The following is a 20,879-nucleotide window of genomic DNA, read 5'->3' as shown; positions in this document are numbered from 1 at the left end:
GGCACATAAAAGACACCATTTCAAGCGTGGCCGTTTTCGTGCGGGTGACACGTAAAAGCACCCACTACACTCTCTGAGTGGTTGGCGTTAGGAAGGGCATCCAGCTGTAGAAACTCTGCCAAATTAGATTGGAGCCTGGTGTTGCCATCCGGTTTCACCAGTCCTCAGTCAAATCGTCCAACCCATGCTAGCATGGAAAGCGGACGTTAAACGACGATGATGATGATGATGATAGTATATGTTAAAGAAGAAAATGGAGAGTTTTAACAGATAATAGCAATTTATTAACATATTGTCAATTTACATTTGCCTACAAATGTTTCCATATAAAACTCATACAAATTACAAATTAAAATTGCAATCTTAATCGATTGAGTCTTCTCATGAGTCTGTTGAGAAAACTCAATCAATTAAGATGTAACTCCTTTTGTGTCAATTTTTTGCTCTTAAGAAATATTTAACTCGCAATTTTCAAAATGCAATTTTAATTTATAAATTTGTAATTTGAATGAGTTGGATATGGAAACAATTGTAGGCAAATGTAAATTGACAATATATTAATAAATTGCTGTTATCTGTTAAACCTCTCCATTTTCTTCTTTAACATATACTGTATGTATGTGTGCATGCATGTATGTATGTATGTACATGGGGGTTATAGCAGCAGTGCCATGCAATGGGATTGAACCTGAAACTATGTGGTTTGGAGGCAAACATTTTACCTGCACAGCCATGCTTATGTACATGGCTAGCAGGTCTGTATGGTTAAAAAGAAAAGGAGACTTGGAATAAAGAGAGAGAAGTTCTCTTCTTTATAAATTTTTTTAATAGGTGAGTAAGAGTGATAAATATAATACAGAGAATGGTTGACCTTGAAGTTTTGTCTATAGAAAAACTCCAAAGATTAGACACTTTTCTAGAAATAAGGGTGATAAGAGAATAGAGTTTCATTCTATAATAAAAATAAGAATGGTAATTTACTACATTTGCATAATACTGTTTCTGTTTTTAAATCTAAGCATCAATGAGCAATATGATATTCACACTTTTTTAAAGGATAAGATGTTTCCAGCTGGGAACTGAAAATAGATCAAGGATTTGATTGACTGAAACATAAATATTACACAGTAACATTCATGCTGTCAATAGTAAACCATTAAAGTAACGAAAGGGAAAATAGTAATGAATCAAATATTGTTAAAGCAAGCTTGAATAAATGTGAAAGATACAATGCACTTTTAAGTGTGCTATTTGCTTAATGGGTTAGGAAGGTTTATGAAAATTATTTCAGCCAGTTATATGTTCATGAGTACAAATCACTATACCAGAGCCATTGCATTGTCATCTCTCTCTCTCAGCAAGGTATACTTATTACTGTGCTCGTTTCGATTTACTTAAATGACATTAGCTTCCACTCTTTCTTCATAAGTAATGAATATCATCTAGCAGCAAAAACAATTTCTCTAATGTTAGTTATACATGCTCATATTTCTTCCGATCATTCCTTTTGATATACCATTAATATATATGCTTAGCCTTCACTCATAAGTAAGTATGGAAACTTGTACCATGCTTTTGTTGTTTTAGGCGTCTATGGAGTTGCAAGCAAACATATATAAGCTCTCGCCTTTCCTCACCTTTGTCCTACAGAACATCAAGGATGTGACAGCTAGAGGAAAGAGTGCTGCACCAGCACTAGGATGGTACCCATTTTCTGCTAAGTAGACTGGAGCAACATGGAATGATGTGCTTTGCTCAAGGATACAATGCATTACCTGGTAGAAGAACTGAACCCACAACATTATGGCTATAAGCCCAAAATCCAAATTATTTTCATTGATAAATGGATATATAGTAGTAATGAAAAATTACTTTATTTTCAAAACCTTTTGTTGTAGTTGATCAATTCTTTATGAGTGGAATTTAGTAGACAATATGCGTATATGTAGTTCGATATACAAGTGATAAGCTGCATTCTTTTACATCAAAAGATAACTTAACCCTTCAAAATAAATCAATAGAATAGACACCAGGGATGATAAGATTGAACAAGATCCTTGAAGGTGGAATTGAAACATAAATCAGCATGCCTTGAATCTAATGACTGTGACCAGTAAGAAAATTATTGGTTTCAAATTTTGGCTCAAGGCCAACAATTTTGGGGAAGCGGGTAATTCAATTACATCAACCCCAGTACTCAACTGGAACTTATTTTGTTGACTCTGAAAGGCTAAAAAGCTAAGTCAGTCTCAACAGAATTTGAACTCACAACATAAGGACAGACGAAATGCTGCTAAGTATTTAGCTTGGCATGCTAACAATTGTACCAGCTTGTCACCTTAGCCAGTAAAAAAAATATTAAGTGCACCTTACTAATATAACTTCTATTTTTTTTTTTTTCCAGAAACCACATATGAGATTCCGACGAAATAAGAAAAAACGTTGCAGTAGATGTATGTACTGATTTGTTTTTATTACTTTGCATCTGTTGCATTTTTTCCCAGTGCTTTTTAACCAGTACTGGGCTTAGTAAATTAATTTGGTCTCTAAAGGAACATAATAAACAATTTGATTTGGAATAGAATATTCTATCTAGATCCTTCCCATATGATAAAGGCAAATCATTTTGTTCACTCTGTAACAAAGAACAATTTCTCATCCTGTTCTCTGAGAATTCTCTTGTAAACACGTTTAAAGAATGCGTTTATTGTTGCAAACATTGGCAAAAACATACCTTTAGTTCCTATAAGTAATTTCTACCAATCTATAAAATTTGACCTTTAACTGTCTTCTAACATTTCATTTCCACGCTTTTAAGCTTTATTCCCATTCATCTATCACACTATATTTCTCCACTCTTAATTTTCTGTTAATTTCTTTCTTTCTCCTCCTTCTCTAAATTGCCTTCGACATTAAATCTATTAAAAGGTTTTTTTTTTAAATAATTTGCAAGCATTCATTGGTAATCACATTCGGTTAAAATGGCTTCTTGATGAGTTTTGTTTCTCTTTTTTTCCCTGGCGAGATGATTGCATTGTTTTACATGGGCACCAGATCACCTACAACAGCTAGACAGCCTGTCCTAATAAGTGGGAAGAATTCCCTCCCATATGCTTCACAAAGAAACTGAATACAAGAATTAACTCACAGCAGCCTCCTCAAGAGGCTGTAAACATGTTCATTTGAAAGTGTAACATAGTTGTAAAATACCTGGATCTTATCCCAGGTATTACAACAACAGACACTACTTAATGTCTCTCTGCATGAATGTGCATACCGTTTTGAAGGTTATATGCATGAGTTGATTTCAAGCCCTTACTAAAATTTAACAAAATGCATAGATGCAAGTACAGCATTAGCAAATGAGTCATTAGCTAGGAGACATTTTGACAGCATTATCCATTCATTCATTTCAGACACTCAATTTTTTTATTTGATTATTTTATACCATTCTATAACTGTCACCTTTGTTCTTATTACAGACACATGCCAAGAATTAAAAGACTATATAAATGTAAGTCAGAATTTTTACTAAGTTAAAATTTCATGTATGCAAGTGTGTGTGTGTGTGTGTGTGTGTGTGTCTGTGTGTGTGTGTGTCTGTGTGTGTGTATGTCTGTGTGTTTATGAATGTAAACCTATGTAAAGACTAAGCAGAACAAAAAACATAGTCGTATCAAGCGTATTTGCTAAATATCACAAAGTAATTGCTGCAGCATTGCTGATGTAAATGTGCTGAATCACTGAGGATTTGATTACAGTGTACATACCACATACAACATGTCTCTCGAGATAAAACGTGTCTACCTAATGAAACAGTTTTCACTCCTATTTCAATTCAATGTTTGGCAATAAAAAAAAAAGATTAGCTTGACTGTAATGTTACTTGATTTACTAAAATTTACTCCACAATCAAACAAATGTAAAACAAAAAAGAAGGGGTTGTTTAAGCTAAGTTATTTTTATCCTCCAAGTAGAATCATTCAACCACTACCATGGTTGAATATATTCTCAAGTCCACCATTTCATCAATTGCAGCAGCTTCTAAGCTTCACCACTAATTCAGTTCTCAACTAAATTGCAAACTGTTAATAGTTTTAAAGAGGGCACCTCTTCAGCTACACTTTGGCATAAACAGTTTAAGATTTGGTTCTGTAGAAAAAAAGTTACATCAAAATATCTGCGACCTCAAGGGGGGTTGTAAGGCAGATATGCATCTTCAGTTAACATACATTTTTTAATTTTAAATTAAAAGTATACCTTTCTTAGGCTTAAATGATAGAAAAATGCATGAGGAATTCAGAGTTGCTAGTCACATTGAACAAAAATTAGTAGAAAAAGAGTTATGAAGTAAAATGTTATGAAATTTCACGGCAGTAAGTAAGGGAGTAATGCTTCAGCAATAAGAATAAAGAATATATTTCTAAAATGAATGTTTACATTCTAAGTCGGCAAGCTGGCAGAAACGTTAGCACGCCAATGTAATCGACTTATTTGTGTTTGATAAGTGCCAATACATGAAACTCTCAGCTTTTGACTTACTCTCTAACTTCTGCCGATGATATATATACATATTACATATATGTGTAAAAAAAATCTCATCATGCAATCAAACCAATGAAAGAGCCTCTACCTAGTCGCTTGACATGCTAAAAGTAGCAGCCAAAGTATCCCGCTACCTAAATCACATGCCCATTGTATGTAATGTCCTAGATTATCCCTAAAAGGACGGTTTGCTGAAGGCTGGAATGTATTTGATGACACGCTTGCAGTATCAGGGTTTATTTGAGGCTAAATAACAACAACATTATGGTCATTTTCTATATTAACACTTGCACGATTTTCACTAAGACAAAAAGAAAAAAAAAATTTGATTTTTTTGCATGGAATCAAGTACCCTGACCTCCTAATATGCTGCAAATCCTTTATTTTGATTCGGAAAAAAATCCTGGAATCATTGGAAATTTTTTTTTTTTTTTTGTTTAATGAATTTCTGTGACCTCCTAATATTATAGAATTAAGTTACTTAAGGTGAGCCTGGTAACTGATGGTTTTGGGGTCTTGTTGTTTGTAACTTTTGGTGAGGTATGGTGCAACTAATAACATGGTAAAAATCCCTGCCATTAATTTTGTGGAGATGGGTAATATCAAATAATTCAATTACAACATGTATTTAAATTAAACTCGAAAAAAATTGAAATATTATCATCACTTACATGGAAAAATTGAAATATTATCTTTCATTATTTTATAAGGTAAAATCTTAAATTATTAATTGACACATTATTCATTATCTTATAACAGCAATGCCTGGAAAAATCATGGATTACATGGAAAAATGCAAGCATGAAAAGTCATATTCTTAAAATTATAAACCTGGAAAAGTACAGGACAAGTTATTACAACTGTAAAAATATAGGACAAGTAAAGAATAAGAAACTTTTTACTTAAAATATTGCAGCTAAAATTAAAATTTGAATATTAAAACTTATTTTATTATAGTTTACAAATAACACTATACTTATTTAAGTAGAATTTGGCTAATTTACTACCTTAAATACAGAAAAAAGTGACTAATTAGACAAACTTACAAATTAGCTGAACAGTTTTGTACAATAAATTTAAAAGATGAGAACTGCAAAGGGATAAATTAGAAGAACTGGCATTCTTTGCTGCAATATTTTAAGTAAAAAGTTTCTTATTCTTTACTTTACTAGAAGTAATAGTTTGTCCTATACTTTTCCAGGTGTAATAACTTGTCCTGTACTTTTCTAGGTTTATAATCTTAAGAATATTACTTTTCATGCTCACATTTTTCCATGTAATTATATTATATCTCAGTGAGAAGTACTTGACTGTAATTAGTTTTGAGCATATTTCTCTGTATCTACTCATTAGCTAAAAATGAGTTTCAAAGTATTTGATTGTCTATTAAAGAGTAGACAACCCAAAATAGTTGTAAAAAAATAGTTGAATATGCTGGATTGAACTAATTCTAACAATCCCACTTCAATTTTCGATTGTTTATTTCTCACATACCCTCTGGAAAATACATGAATGTTTCAGCTCCCATTTCTTGCTCTTGGACTGTATACTGTTTAGAAATATATTGATATAAAGTAAAATGTCAGGAAGCCTCTCACAATGACCTACATATCAATATTACTGTGCATTATCAAATTATTTTATAACTATCTCTAATGAGAAGATAAATCTTTCTACTGTTGTACTAGAGTTTAGATATGCATCTGAAACATTGATATTCTCATCAAAGAAAATGAACTCAATAAGGTAATGAATGGAAATGACTGTCCAATAACAAAAAGATATTGGAGCCATTCTTAGAAGAATTAGAATACTGTGAGGATCTCTGCAGATGTTCAGGCTGGAATATCAGTCACATTAATTCTACTGTTAGACCAGAAGAACTTAAAAAGTAAATGGTAGTGCATCATCTACTCTGAGTAAATTATTTATTGAAAAATCTTTCTATGTGGTGCATGAGTAGGCATGGCCATGTAGTAAGAAATTATTTTTCTCCCCAGCTACATGGTTTTGGAGTTCGGTCCCACTGCATGGAACCTTGGGCAATTGTCTTCTACTAAAACACCTGAGTGACCAAAGCCTTCTGAGTGGATTTGGTTGACAGAAACTGAAAGAAGCCTGTTGTGTGTGTGTGTGTCCCACACACATATGCACACCAGTTGGCAAATGATGTCAGTTTGTTTACATCCCTGTCACTTACTGATTTGGGCAAAAAAAGAGACTGTAGAATAAGTACGAAACTTAGTAAAAAATAGTACTGGTGTCATTGTCTTTGACTAAAACCTTGACGGGAGTACCGCAGCTTGGATGCAGTCCAATGACTGAAACAAGTAAAAGATAAAAGAGATATAATTAGATAAAAGCTTCATTATATCGTGTTTTAAGAACAGAGTCAAGACAGTGATGACAATGATGAGTATTATGATGACAAAAGACTTATAAGCATCAGTTTACCAGAGCAAAGATACTTTTAGAATGCTATTCTACTCATAAGTCAATATACTTCTGGGTTATAACAGTAGCTATATTCAACAGTTGTAACTTTTACTTTATCATGTAACATTAAATTGGCTATGTTCCTATGCTCAATGAACTGAAATCTAGAATTAAATAATATATTTCTCAGATGACCATCTCTATCATGATGGATGGTATAAAGGAATATAATAAGTAAAACAATATTTATTGATGTTAATGAAACTGACATATATTACACACATTATATTTTCAACAAAGTGAGTATATTGTGATATAAGTATTGAAACTATAGCTAGAAATTGTTAAGGGTCTCCTTAAGAACCAATGGTATATATTTAGAGATTTTTGCTATTGATAGATACAATATATTTTTTTTATTGCATTGTAGTGCCTCCACCTAACTCTCAGCGCAGTTATTTTGTGAGAAATACTTGTGGTAGTGTGACTTGTATAACAAGTTAGCATGAAGCTTATAAACTTTATATTTGCATAGAATGCAGTGTATATAGTTGGTCATTTGCATTTTACTTTGTATTGATCATTTCCATTGAGTGATATATTTATTGTTGATTATAATGTAAATCAAAGTAGAAATAGTTTCCCTTGAGATCACAACTTTCATATTGTTTCATCAGATTCTTTAAAACTAACTCACCTAATCAACACAGACACCGTTCACGTGAAAAGCAAGCATATTTAACATAAGTACAGGCGTGGCTGTATGTTTAAAAAGTTCACTTTGTAATCCTTTCTACTATAGGCACAAGGCCTGAAATTTTGGGGAAGGGGACTTGTCAATTAAATCAGCCCCAGAGTTTCACTGGTACTTAATTTATCAACTCCAAAAGGATTAAAGGCAAAGTTGACCTCAGCAGCATTTGGACTCAGAACGTAAGGACAGATGAAGTGCCACTAAGCATTTTGCCCAGTGTGCTACTGATTCTGCGAGCTTGCTGCTTTAACAAAAATAATAATAATAATAATAATAATAATTGGCCACAAACTGGAGGGTCAACCTGAGGAATGAGCAAGTGTCTCCGCTGTGCTGCATCTGCAATAGAGTGTATGAAACCATCGCCCATATCACGAACGAATGCCCTAAACTTGCCCAAAACTACTACAAGTTGTGGTGACACAACCAGGTAGCGAAAGTGCTGCATTGGAAACTGTGTGAAAAGTGGGGGATAGAGAGAGGCAGGACGTGGTATGAGCACAAACCACAGAGAGTGGCAGAGTCACAGACTAGCAATTTCCTCTGGGATTTCCCAATCCAAACAAATCAGGTGTTAGAGCATACAGATCGTTCCTAGTGGTGGTGGACGAAGGTGCACCACATATGCTATATAGTTGACGTTGCATGCCCCTTTGGAAGCAGTTACCAGCCACCATCCTGTGTTTCCTTGCCACTACAAAAGAGCTAATGTGCATAGAGGATTTGGCAGAGCTGGCAGACAACATCGCCAAAGTATCCACACCTCTTCCAACAGTTGCAGGTGTAGCACCACCCAAGGAACCAGCATGATCTTCTTGTTCATGTTCTTATTTTTCCTCCTCTCCTCCTTTCTCTGCTTCTTTAGATTCTTCTGTGAGCTATGAAGCAGCAGCCCTCTGAGCTCAACTTGTGGACAGAGATAGACAGACAAATGCGCTGTTGGTACAGATGCAAGTCAAGTCATGCCATAGCAAAAGGTCATTTGCAGAGTGTGGATTCCCAGTGCTCACATAGCCCAGGTGCTTCTCAGATGAATTTTCCCATGTTGGTACCACCAAACATTCAGCAATAGTGCTCATAAATGCTTTCCACCCTGTTCATTTCCAGCTTCTCTGTGGAGATGAGATGAACCAGAAGGAAAGGTCTGTGACATCAACGGGTGAGGGGCTCCACCAGAACAGAAATGGTGAGAGAAGAAGTGAGGGAAGCAAGACCAGGGTTGTCCTCTTTTGGCGTGGAACAGTGATGGTGAATGGACATGAGTGGATGAGCGAGCGAGCCAGGATTGATTGTAGCAGCTGCTATCATAAGGTGAGATAAGTAGGGCATGTGTTTGGACTTAATACTGCTGGACAAGCTATATCAGCTCCCATATAAAAATATATTTTTCCATTGTTGTTGTTCCTTTCTACGAGATGGCAGTGAAGATAAGAATCAGCAGCGATGCTGTCAGACATTTCTGTAGTGAAGGGGATTTGATCGCCTAGATCCATAAGATCAAGATGGTGGCTAGGCTACAAGACATCGATGATGTAGCAGGTCTCATGGCCTAGTATCTGGAGGGAAATGCATGAGAAAGACCAACTGAGCACAGCAAAGATCAAGTAGCACTTGAAGGAAGCCTATATGGAAGGAATGTAAGCTTGCTAAGCTAGGTGTGGTCAGATAGACAGGGGAACAGGTCGACGAGTATGCCGTGGAGATTCAGAGACTGGCCATGCTATCTGGTTTTACCAAAGAGGGTTTAGAGAAGGCAGCAGATTGGCCTTCGTAAATGGCTTTTCCTACAACATACCAGTGCAACTGCAACAACTTCCAGGCAGCAAGAAAATGGCAATGAGTGAGCTCATCGCTCAAGCCTGTGTGTCGACACCAAACACTGAGTGGAAGGCAGTGGTGATGGCAACTGTGGAAGCTCGCAATGTAGTGCAATGATCAGTAAAGAATGAGGAGAAAAAACTGCCGTGAAGCAAGTGACCATTCATGGGCTGGTGTTGCAAGTGCCAGGAAATGCACATGGCAAGGGACTGCATGGAGATGAAGCCCGGACCCGTTTGCTACTGGTGTAGACAGACTGGGCATATCACTCAAAACTACAGTCAAGGAAAAGGCCACAGGGAAGTTACTACCTCTTAAAGTTACCTGCAAGCAAGTAGAGGCACTCATGCAGTCTCAGCCTGTAAATGAAGTCCTGGTTGGGGGGAAAGGCGTTCAAAGCCCTTGTGGACATGGGCTGTACGATGTCTCTTGTGACCCCAAGAGTGACAAAAAATTAAAGGCGACAAGTAGTGTTCAGGCGGTCGATGGCAGTGAAATTAGATGTAAGAGTAGCAGCAAAGTGGAGATAGTGGTGCGGGGCACAACACATGTGGTAGATGGAATTGATGTGGTGATGGGCATGGATGCGATTAACCGTCTTGGAGGTGTCAATATCAGTGGCTTCATTTGGTGGTGTAGGGACGTCATGCGCTGTGAGTTTGCAACATAAGAGGGGGCAGAGCTGCACAGAGGAATGTACTACTTACGCTATTGAGGACAAAGATTTTCAGGTGGTGTTCAACGATCAGCAGTGGATGATAGGGTGGCACTGGAAAGGGGAGCTTCTGACACTGAAGAACAGGCTGAGCTGCTACTAGCTTACCTTGAAAGAACATGCAAGCAGTGAGTTTGAATGAGAGGTAGAGAGGTGGATTAAGAATAGTGTCCGCGTCTCACTGATGGAAGCGGTATTCTGGTACAATATGTCGCCTCAATCAGGACAGACTGAAGAGTCCATGCTACACAGAGTGATATTTAGATATGAATGACAGCATCTGAGTAAAGCATCAGAATGCCTTGCAGAATAGAGAGGGCTTGTCTTCGTGCAGGTAGGTGAGGAAGTCTGGATCCCAGCTGATACAATCAACGGAACAGCTTGCTTGTGAAATTAACGTGCAAGCGGCTGAGCACTCCACAGACACATGCACCCTTGATGTAGTTCTCAGGGAGATTCAGTGTGACAAGGCTGGCCCTTTTTAAATACAGGTACTAATCATTTTTGTCAGCTGAGTGGACTGGAGCAACGTGAAATAAAGTGTCTTGCTCAAAGACACAACGCGTCGCCGGGAATTGAACTCACGACCCTATTGTCGTGAGCGGAATGCCCTGACCACTAAACCACGCTCCTTCGCAACTACACACTACTGCCTCTATCAATCTCCAAAAGTTAGCTGCCAGCCAGAAAACCGATGAACTTCTCAAACTTTGAAATTCTCTCTTTCAAACTTTCTCCTGTTTATATTTGGTGTGACATTTCTATGGGGCACGAACGTCCCTGTTCCAAAGAAGCATAGACATATGCCTTTGTTTGTCTTTTTCTTTCTCTACACTATCACATCCTGGAGTAAATTCCACCCTGAAGTTGATTGCTGCACGATTTATGTGTGCTGATATCGACAAAGATGTCAGGGACTGGACCAAGAGTTGCGTCCCTTGTCAGAAAGCGAAAATTCATGTCAAATCACCTCAGGGAACCTTCTTAACACCAAATGTACATTTTCAACATGTGCATATAGACATAACCGGCCCACTGCCACCGTCTCAAAATTGCATATACCTTTTGGCTTGTGTGGATCATTTTTCTCAATGGCCTGAAGACGTTCCTCTTCATGATACCACAGCAGAAATGATAGCTAAAGCTCTTCAATATTGGACTGCATACTTTGGCACACCTGCTACCATTACAACAGACACAGGACATCAGTTTGAATTCAATCTCTTCTCAGAATTGACTCACCTCTTAGATTGTAAAAAGGTTTCCTACGACTGCCTACCATCCTGCAGCTAACAACATGGTGGAACGGGCACACCAACAACTGAAACCCGCTCTTAGAGCTTATCATGACAACAGCAACTGGCTGGAATACATACCACTCGTTCTTCTTTAAATTCGTTCTTATTATTTCGTTCAATTCACCGTGACTGAAAATTTCATTGGCAGGAGAGTCATGCAACGGGAATGTTCAACAATCACCCAATGTCGCGATTCACTAGAATATTGCCCATATAGAAAGAACATTGACAGTCACAAATGGAGTTGGCCAACAGAGACGATGGACGAATAGTCAGAGGACAAACAAGATTAGAAGTCAGAATTGTTTTATCGTTCGAAGTAACAATCATTCATGTGTGTGCACAAAACGAATAAAATTTTGTTTATCAAATATCTCAGCAGACGCCAGTGCTCTTCTTTGTACTATATCTCCAATAAAAATAATATAATCAACTGAACTAATTCTTTTATTCTTTGTTTCCTTTTCTCCAGGAACAGGTTTTTAGAGAAGCGATATACATACGTGGAAAAAACCAGCCAGGAAATAATGGTAAAGATTTCCCTGTTAATGTTCACACTTTCTGTATCTTTGTTTCTCTGACTACTATGATGGGTTAACTTTTATAGCTTACCTTTGCTCAGTATTAGTTAGCTAAGACAAGAAATGTCAAAGGCATCTATTCTTCCCTTGTCACCAATTCAGTTCAGCAAGTTGTAAATATCATAGGTAGGTAGCACTTGATATTGAAGGTTATAGACTTTTCTATACCTAGCATCACATGTCAAACACAGTCCAGCATATTCTTTCCATGATATCTCAAAATTACAAGAACCAAGAGGAATTTAATTGTCTCACTCCATATTCAATAATGTAAAGTAGTAGCAAATAACATCAGCAACATCATATCAACTCTTTTCTTTGTTAGCTGGTTTCCCTTCTTTGTTTTGCTACAAGGAGAAAGTAGTAACTATAGTTTGATTATTCTCAGTGCAGAAAATAAACTAGTATCTTTCAAACTGGAAATCAATGCATTATATTACAACATACATTAAATCAAGAGTTTATACCAGCTCCAGTAACCTAATAATTGCTTCCAACTCCACAGCTTTGGTCTTAACTGTAATGCTACTACTGGGCTGACATAAAGATAAACATCTCACCATTGTAATTCATTTAGTGTAGGAATCAAAATATCCAACAGGTTATAGCATGGACACTCAGTCAAATAGAATTGTTTTGTACTCCACCACCTTGGGATTAAGTATGATGCCCATGTGAGTAAGAAGTTCACTTTGCATTCTTAGTGGTTTCAAATTTTGGCACAAGGCCAGCAAGTTCGGCAGGAGGGGTAAGTTGATTAGATTGGCCCCAGTGTTTAACTGGTACTTACTTTATCAACCCCAAAAGGATGAAAGGCAAAGGTGGAATTTGAACTCAGGATGTAAAAAAGATGGACAAAATGTGGCTAAGCATTTTGCTCACAGTGCTAACAATTCTGCTAGCTCACTGCTTTTACTTTGCAGTCATAGTGTTCCATGTCCAATCCAACTGTGTAAGCACCTTTTATCATAGTACAAGAGTAACCAATACTTTCTAAATGGAATTTAGTAGGCAAAAAAAAAAAATGTAAAATTAAGATAGATATCATCTTTTTACTTCTATGTCTAATTGATAAATCTACTCAAATTTTAACATCTCTGTTTTACTAAGTACATTAACTGTCATGTGATTTGTAAACATGTTCAAACTAGTTTGTCAAGGAAAAAATTGGAACCAAAACAGGTACATAAAGTACTTCCAATTCTTTTCTCTTGTTAAAATTTGACTATGACAAGAAAATAAATGCCACTAAAATATTTTAGCCTAATATACCTCATTACCATTTTATTATCTAGGAACTCTATCTTTTTAAGGTGGTGAGCTTGTTGAATTGTTAATATGCCAGGCAAAATGTTTAACAGCATTTCGTCCATCTTTACATTCTGAATTAAATTTCAGACAAGGTTCGCGTTGCCTTTGATCCTTTTCAGAAGTCAATAAAATAAGTACCAGTTTAGTACAGGGATCAGTATAATTGACTATGCCCCACTCCCAAAATTTCAGGCTTTCTGCTTATACTAAAAAAGATTCTCTAGGAACTACTTTAGCCAAATTTGCTTCACAGGCTTTTTAATATCTGTTATAATTCACATTTGCAATCATGTACACTAATACCATTTTAACTCTTTTAAGGTGTAAAGGAATTATGCACAAGTCATATATATCATAACCATCATCTTCATTTAATGTCTGTCTTCCATGCTGACATGGGTGGAACAGTTTGACAGGAGCCAGCCAGGCAGAAACCTGCACCAGATTTCTGTGACTGTTTTGGCAGGATTTTTACAGCTGAATGCCCTTCTTAATACCAACCACCCAGCAGAGTGAACTTGGTGCATTTTATGTGGCACAAGCACAGGCAAGGTCAGTTTTGACAAGGTTTTTACAGCTGGATACTCTTCCAAATGCCAACCAGTTTACAGTGTGGAGTAGATGCTTTTTAAGTGGTACCTGAACTGACAGAGTCACCAAGTAGCTTGCAAGACAAAAATTTTTTGAGAGGAGAGGGAGCATTGGAGGAGGTGGTCTAGTGTCAGATGAAACAGAGAGACAGAAACAGGTGCCTTGCTGTAGAGGAGGTACAAGGTTACCTGGCCAGAGAGAATGAGAGATCAGGAATGAAGACAGAAACAGATGTGCAGCTGCAAAGGAGATACATGGTTACCCTACCTGTGGGAAGTGCAGAAGGAGAGAGAGAGTGGGAGACAGCAGGATAGAGATGGTGGAAAAGTGCCAAACATACTTACAAGAGACAGGGATCAGAATATAAATGGGATGGTTGAATAAAGGAAGAGAAAGATATAGATGGTGACAAGTGCCAGCCCTTGAGGTTCAAAGGTCATAATATAAGTGGCAGGATATTGCCAGAGAAGCATGATTAGAAAGTGGCGAGAGGAAGTGAATGGTGAAAACCTGGGTATATATAGAGTGATGGGGCTACCAAATAGTAATCATACAGACAAACAGGGCCATGAGGACAGGATTGGGGAGTGAGAGAGGTAGGCAGCTGCATGTAGGAGGAAATGTGAAGAGAAGAGATGTAGATTGGTTTGTCGGGATAGGACATGTGAAAAGTTTTCTAGTTATGTGTGGGTGCAACACACAAGCTGGGGACTAATGGATAGCAATGAGACAGGGCCAAGAGGACAGGATTGGGGAGTAGGAGGTAAGCATAGTGCATGGAGTGGAAATGTGAGGAAGAGATGTAGTTTGGTTTGTTGTCGTAGTGTGTGAGAAGTTTCCTCGTTATGTGTGGGTGGGACACAGTACTTCTAGAACTCAGTTTCACTGATGTGGGTGGGTTTCCTCAAGAACCTCATATCGCCAGACATCTCAGTCCATTGTCATTTCCTCTGTGAGGCCCAACATCCTGAGATCAGTCCATTGTCCTTTCCTCTGTGAGGCCCAACATCCTGAGATCAGTCCTTACCACTTCATCCCATGTCTTCCTGGGTCTCGCTCTTCCACGGGTACCATCCAATTTCAGTGATCAGCACTTCTTTATGCAGCTGTCCTCATTCATATGCATCTCATGTCCAAACTAACGTAGTCTTCTCTCTTGCATGTTACATTCGATTCCACTTTTGCCCAACTTTTCTCTCAATACATTTGCACTTTATCATACATGCACACTGGTGTTGCCCAACTAGCAGAGCATACTACCTTCATTTCTCTCCAGTCTATGCATGTCTTCTGCATTCAGAGCCCATGTCTCACTACCATATATATATATATATATATATATATATGTATGTATATAGATATGAATTTATGTATGTATCCTATGCCAGCATGGAAAGAGGATGTTAAACGATGATATATATATATATATATATAGATATATATACATACATATCTATATACACACACACACACATATATATATATACACACACATACATAAACATATATACATGTACATCAATATATATATATACATACACACATATATTATAGGCCTATCACTCTCTGACTTCACTTGTTAGCAAAGTCATGGAACACATTGTCAGGAAGAGGCTGATTACATTCTTGGAAGAAAATAACTTGCTCAGACAAACACACAACATGGCTTTCATCCAGAGAGGAGCTGCTTCACACAATTGCTACAGTATTATGGCAGTTCAACCACTCAAATGTTGATGTGATATATCTCAACTACGCCCAGGTTTTTGATGAAGTTGATCATGAGATGATATGTTACAAACAGCATCACCTTGGTATTGCTGGAAAACAGAAGTCAGAGGGTCACAGCCAATGGTACTCTCTCTGGGGTGACATCAATTTTCAGTGGAGTCCCACAAGGGACTGTACTGGAACCACTACTGTTTGTGGTAACTCTCTCAGACATACCCTAAGCCATACAGTCAGCCACTCTCAGCAGCTAAGCTGATGATACAAAAGTATCACAGATAGTCAAGGACCCCGATGACATACTAAAATGGCAGAAAGACTTGAATGCAATATACAAATAGCCTGATGAAAATAACATGGAGTTCAATGCTGAGAGGTTTCAAATACTTCATTATCAGCTCACAGACTATAATCAGAATACACAGGACCACGAGGTAGTGCAATCGCAGAGTTACAGTTGGTGCATCACCTGGGAATGAGCAATGACACAACATTCCATGTGTGCATTACCAAGATGGCAACACAGTGCAGGCCAGTAGCTGGATGGATTCTGAGATCATTCAGAACCAGGAAAAACAATACCATGCTTACTCCGCTGGAGAAGTTTCATTCTCAGTCATCTGGATTACTACTCCTAACAGTGGTCACAGCAGTGCATCAAACTGGTGGTGGGACTCAGTGAAACAGATGAGCTATTGTGAGATCTAATGGAACTGAAGCTCTACTCCCGAGAGAGAAAACATGAAAGATATGCAATGATATACATATGGAGGGTCCTGGAAGGTCTAGCTCCAAGCTTTGAAATTGGAAGCTATGCCAACCACCAAACTGGACAGCACTGCATAGTACCAAAGCTCCTGTCTTCTCCACCTAGAATGAGGGTCCAGTACTGTAATAGCTTGGATTTCAAAGGTCCACAGCTATTCTTCAACATTCTGCCTAACAGCCTCAGAGATTTGCAAGGTGTAAATGTGGAGGTCTTCAAAGAGCATCTGAACAAATTTATTGTGGCGGGAGGCACAAAGAAGAGCAGCTCTATCTAACTTGCTTCATCACCAGAAGAAGTACAGAAAAGAAACCCAATCATACTGAAAGTGCTCCAGCATGACCTCAGCTTGAAACCAGTAAAAGATATAAAAATATATCTTCAATATTATTTAAGAGTATATATTTATTATGGACTTCTGGTAGTGAAGTGTTCATGACCAAACTACAGTTTATGTGCCTGCACTAACACAAACAACCTCTTATTTGAACTTCTACTTGGCAAACATTGCATGTTTGAATATCTCTATAGCTTCATTTGCTATTTGTGTATGATATAAGTCATAAAAAAATTTCCATTACTTTTTTTCTTACACATTATCATTAATAGTGTGTATTTTCTTCTTACTTCATTAATACTAATGTTTTGTTTTAAACCTCTGTGTGTTGCTGACACGTTTTCAATAGTAGGATTCACACTTATAACTACATCTTATGTCTCAGTCTTTTTTTCAGTGAATATTCTTCATTGTTTTTTTAATATTAAATGCACATTCTGTTAACAACTGCTTTGCAATATTTCATCTTATAGCTCTCTGCTTTAAATTTTACATTTTCAACTGTTGCATGCTTTGCCAGCATTCTACAAAGAATATTTTATTGCTTTAATAATGGTAAATGCACTCTTAGCGTTTTTTTCTTTTCAACATAAGCAATATTGGTTTCAAAATTTGGCACATGACCAGCAAGTATGGAGGGAATGCATAAGTTAATTACATTGACCCCAGTGCTCAACTGGTACTTATTTTATCGACCCCAAAAAGGATCAGAGGCAAAGCTGACCTGGGCAGAATTTGAACTCAGAACATAAAGATGGACAAAATGTTCATGCCCAGCATGCAAATGATTCTGCTAGCTCACTACCTTAAACATAAAATAATATTGATTTTGAATTTTCACACCGGGCCAGCAAGCTCAGTAAAAGGGTTAAGTCGAGTATACTGACCCCAGTGCTCAACTGGTACTTCTTTTATCAACCTTGAAAGGATGAATACATATGTGTGTGTGTGTGTGTGTGTGTATTAGCATGCTTGTGTTGTCAAAAATGCTATCTTTTAATGATAGAAAATGGTGCATGAAAACAATGGGAGAAACAATTGATAAATGTCAGCTATCAAGTAAAATATATGTACATACACAGAACTGAAGCACATGAACAGATACAGTTGTAACGTCTCAGTTGAAAGTGTCGTCCACATATGTGAAACATCCATTTCAGCACACATGGATCAAACAGATTTCATACAACCAGATGCCCTTCCTATCACCAACCCTTACTTCTTTCCAAATAAAGTAATATTTCACCATGCCCAAACGTGATTACATGGAAGACTAAAAACAAAGAACACCCCTTGCATGACAGTGACACTCACAACTATTGTTTATTTGATAAAATAAATATATTTTACAATTAAATTTAGTTTCATTTTGATTAAAATACCAACCACTTCAGAGCAAAACATCTCATCACAGTTTGCCTGCCTTTAGCATCTCTGACAGTCACACACTCCCAGTTTTATTTTCCTTTTGCTAGCATAATCTATGTGAAACACTTTGTATTTCATTATATGCACAATAAAATTAGCCAAGCATTTAGAATGAACTTTCATATACAAAGACAAACAGAATAAGTAAAGACAGCTATATCAAGAGAGTAGAAACACTGCTAGATAATTTTGTTTTGTAAAAATATGTTAACAGAAATGTATCCTTTAGCATTCTTCATTAAAAAAAAACTTAAAAACTATTTCATTAAGCATTATGAAAGAGGTGCAAAAAATAAACAGAATGACTTTGGCTCCAAACAAATGATTTAGTATAAATCTTATGAATTGGAACAAATTCAACAGTTTCAAACACTACAGTGTTACAAAAAAGTATATGTATATGTGTGTGTGCGTGTGTATGCATTTGGTTGCATGTGTGTATATTTATGTATGTAAAGCTGGGTACTACTAAAGCAGAGTGGTCCCGAACGCGCACCTGCGCACCCACGCTAACTAGTCGTGAGTGGTCAATCCTACAAAAAGTGCGTGCGCATGTGCAAATGAATATATGTGTTTAGGGTTAGGATCGACCACTTACGACTAGCTAGCGCGGACGCGCGACTGCGCGTTTGGGATCACTCTGCTTTAGTAGTACCTAAAGCTGAAAATAAATTTTACAGAGATTGCCAAGTGGGTAAAATAGCACAAGTTTTAGTTTCATTCCCCTGCCCACTGGCATGAAGCTGACCCCACCCCACAGGATTTGTAGTCCTGCGATGTACATGGCAACCTCAATAGTCAGATGGTGTGAAAAAAAGTACCCAGTCCATGTTGTAAAGTGATTTATGTTAGGAAGGGCATTTGGCCATAAATAGACCAAAACAGACATTGGAGCAGAGTGCAGTCCTTGGACACATTGGATCCTTTCAAACTGTCCACCCCATGCCAGCAAGGAACATGGATGTTAGATGATGATGATCTATATATTTTTTGTGAAAATGTTCCTGAATATAACAAAAATAACCAGAGTTGATGATGACAAGCAAGGCAATGATGAACATGATTATAAGCAATTTAGAATTTGTTTTATATATGTTTATATATATATATACATGCATGTGTGTGTTTGTGTGTGTATAGATAGTAGATTGATTACATATTTCTTTCATTATTTTATCGCAGTTTTTTTCTTTCACCCAACAAATTCCTACATAATGAAAACCTACACTCACTACCTGAAGCATGTATGTAGAAAATTTGGTAAATTTATAGTTTCACACTAGACTCGATTTCGGTAGAGATCATTTTTTCCCCACGGTTTCTTTTTGGGTGCAATCGTCTTAGTTGACCTCATAAGCTGTCGGAAATACATTATTTCTGCGAAAAACGGAGGGGGTATGGCGGAACCTAGGAAATTCCCCTCCCCAACCCAGGCTCCTGCGTTTTTTTTTTTTTCATTGCAATCGTCTCAATTGATCTCATGTGTGGGAAATACATTTTGTCCATGGAAAACGGAAGGGGTGGAGTGGGGCGGAACCTAGGGTAACCCAGTATATTTTGTCTCCGGATTTGTGCTGGAATTGATCCTTTACTGGCGATCTGGGAGGGGTGTATGTAATTTTGCTGCCTCAATAAGAAATTGATGCAATTGTTTTTGTTTTCTGTAGCAGAGATAAATAAATACCTGGCCAGGTACTAGTGTAGATACTGTGAACGAATACTCGGCCTTTTCGGATCTTTTTTAAAACGGGGGCCACATTTTTCATTAACGAAACACTTTGAAACTTGGAACACTGGTAGAATGTGTCATATAAAACATCTTTTTCTCTTAGTCTTCTTAAAAAAAAAAGAAATCCATAAGTTATTCCATGTTAAAGTTGTCGTATTTCTGTAATCTCAACCAATCACTGACGTCCATTCAGCCGATATACATTAAGTGCCGACTACATAAACAAACGATTCTGAAACAATTAACACTAACCCTAACCCTAGGGTTAGGGTTACGGTTAAAGCAAATTTAAAATGAAAAAAGCAAATACAACGAAGGTATGGAGATTAAATACGCTTTACATCGCTTAATCAGCCAAAGGAGTACACCCATTCCTTTAAATCTTGCATTTCCAACAGCTTACGAGACGATTGTATAAAGATCCTCACCCGGGAACAAAAAAAAAATTACCAGCCTAGGGTGTTAACAAGTATGTCGAAAACGAATTTGAAAAAAAAAATGCGCGCTGACGACACTGGGGGATAGGGAGGGGACTTTCGGAAAATTCACAAGATCCGATTTTTCCGTCATAACTTCCGGTAAAATGAATATATATTTATCTTTTTTACGGAATCCCACGTTTTTGGTTATGAAAAAAAAAGTTTTCGAGTGGCTGTGTGGTAAGTAGCTTGCTTACCAACCACATGGTTCCGGGTTCGGTCCCACTGCGTGGCACCTTGGGCAAGTGTCTTCTACTATAGCCTCGGGCCGACCAAAGCCTTGTGAGTGCATTTGGTAGACGGAAACTGAAAGAAGCCTGTCGTATATATGTGTATATATATATATATATATATATATGTATG

At 37.3% G+C, this 20,879-nt stretch overlaps 1 protein-coding gene across 1 annotated transcript in view; it reads left to right on the top strand.

Annotated features, from left to right (window-relative positions):
• Positions 1–20,879, top strand: part of LOC106882773 (uncharacterized) — a 43,518-nt gene that overhangs the window by 5,715 nt on the left and 16,924 nt on the right. The window contains exons 2-4 of the mRNA XM_014933557.2: positions 2,405–2,453; positions 3,483–3,514; positions 12,039–12,096. Of these exons, the coding sequence (XP_014789043.1) occupies positions 2,405–2,453; positions 3,483–3,514; positions 12,039–12,096 (139 nt within the window). The remainder of the gene's footprint in view (positions 1–2,404; positions 2,454–3,482; positions 3,515–12,038; positions 12,097–20,879) is intronic.

Source organism: Octopus bimaculoides, chromosome 3, assembly GCF_001194135.2.
Source record: "Octopus bimaculoides isolate UCB-OBI-ISO-001 chromosome 3, ASM119413v2, whole genome shotgun sequence".
In the NCBI taxonomy this organism is placed as follows: Eukaryota; Metazoa; Mollusca; class Cephalopoda; order Octopoda; family Octopodidae; genus Octopus; species Octopus bimaculoides.
This window is presented reverse-complemented; position numbering and strand designations above follow the sequence as displayed.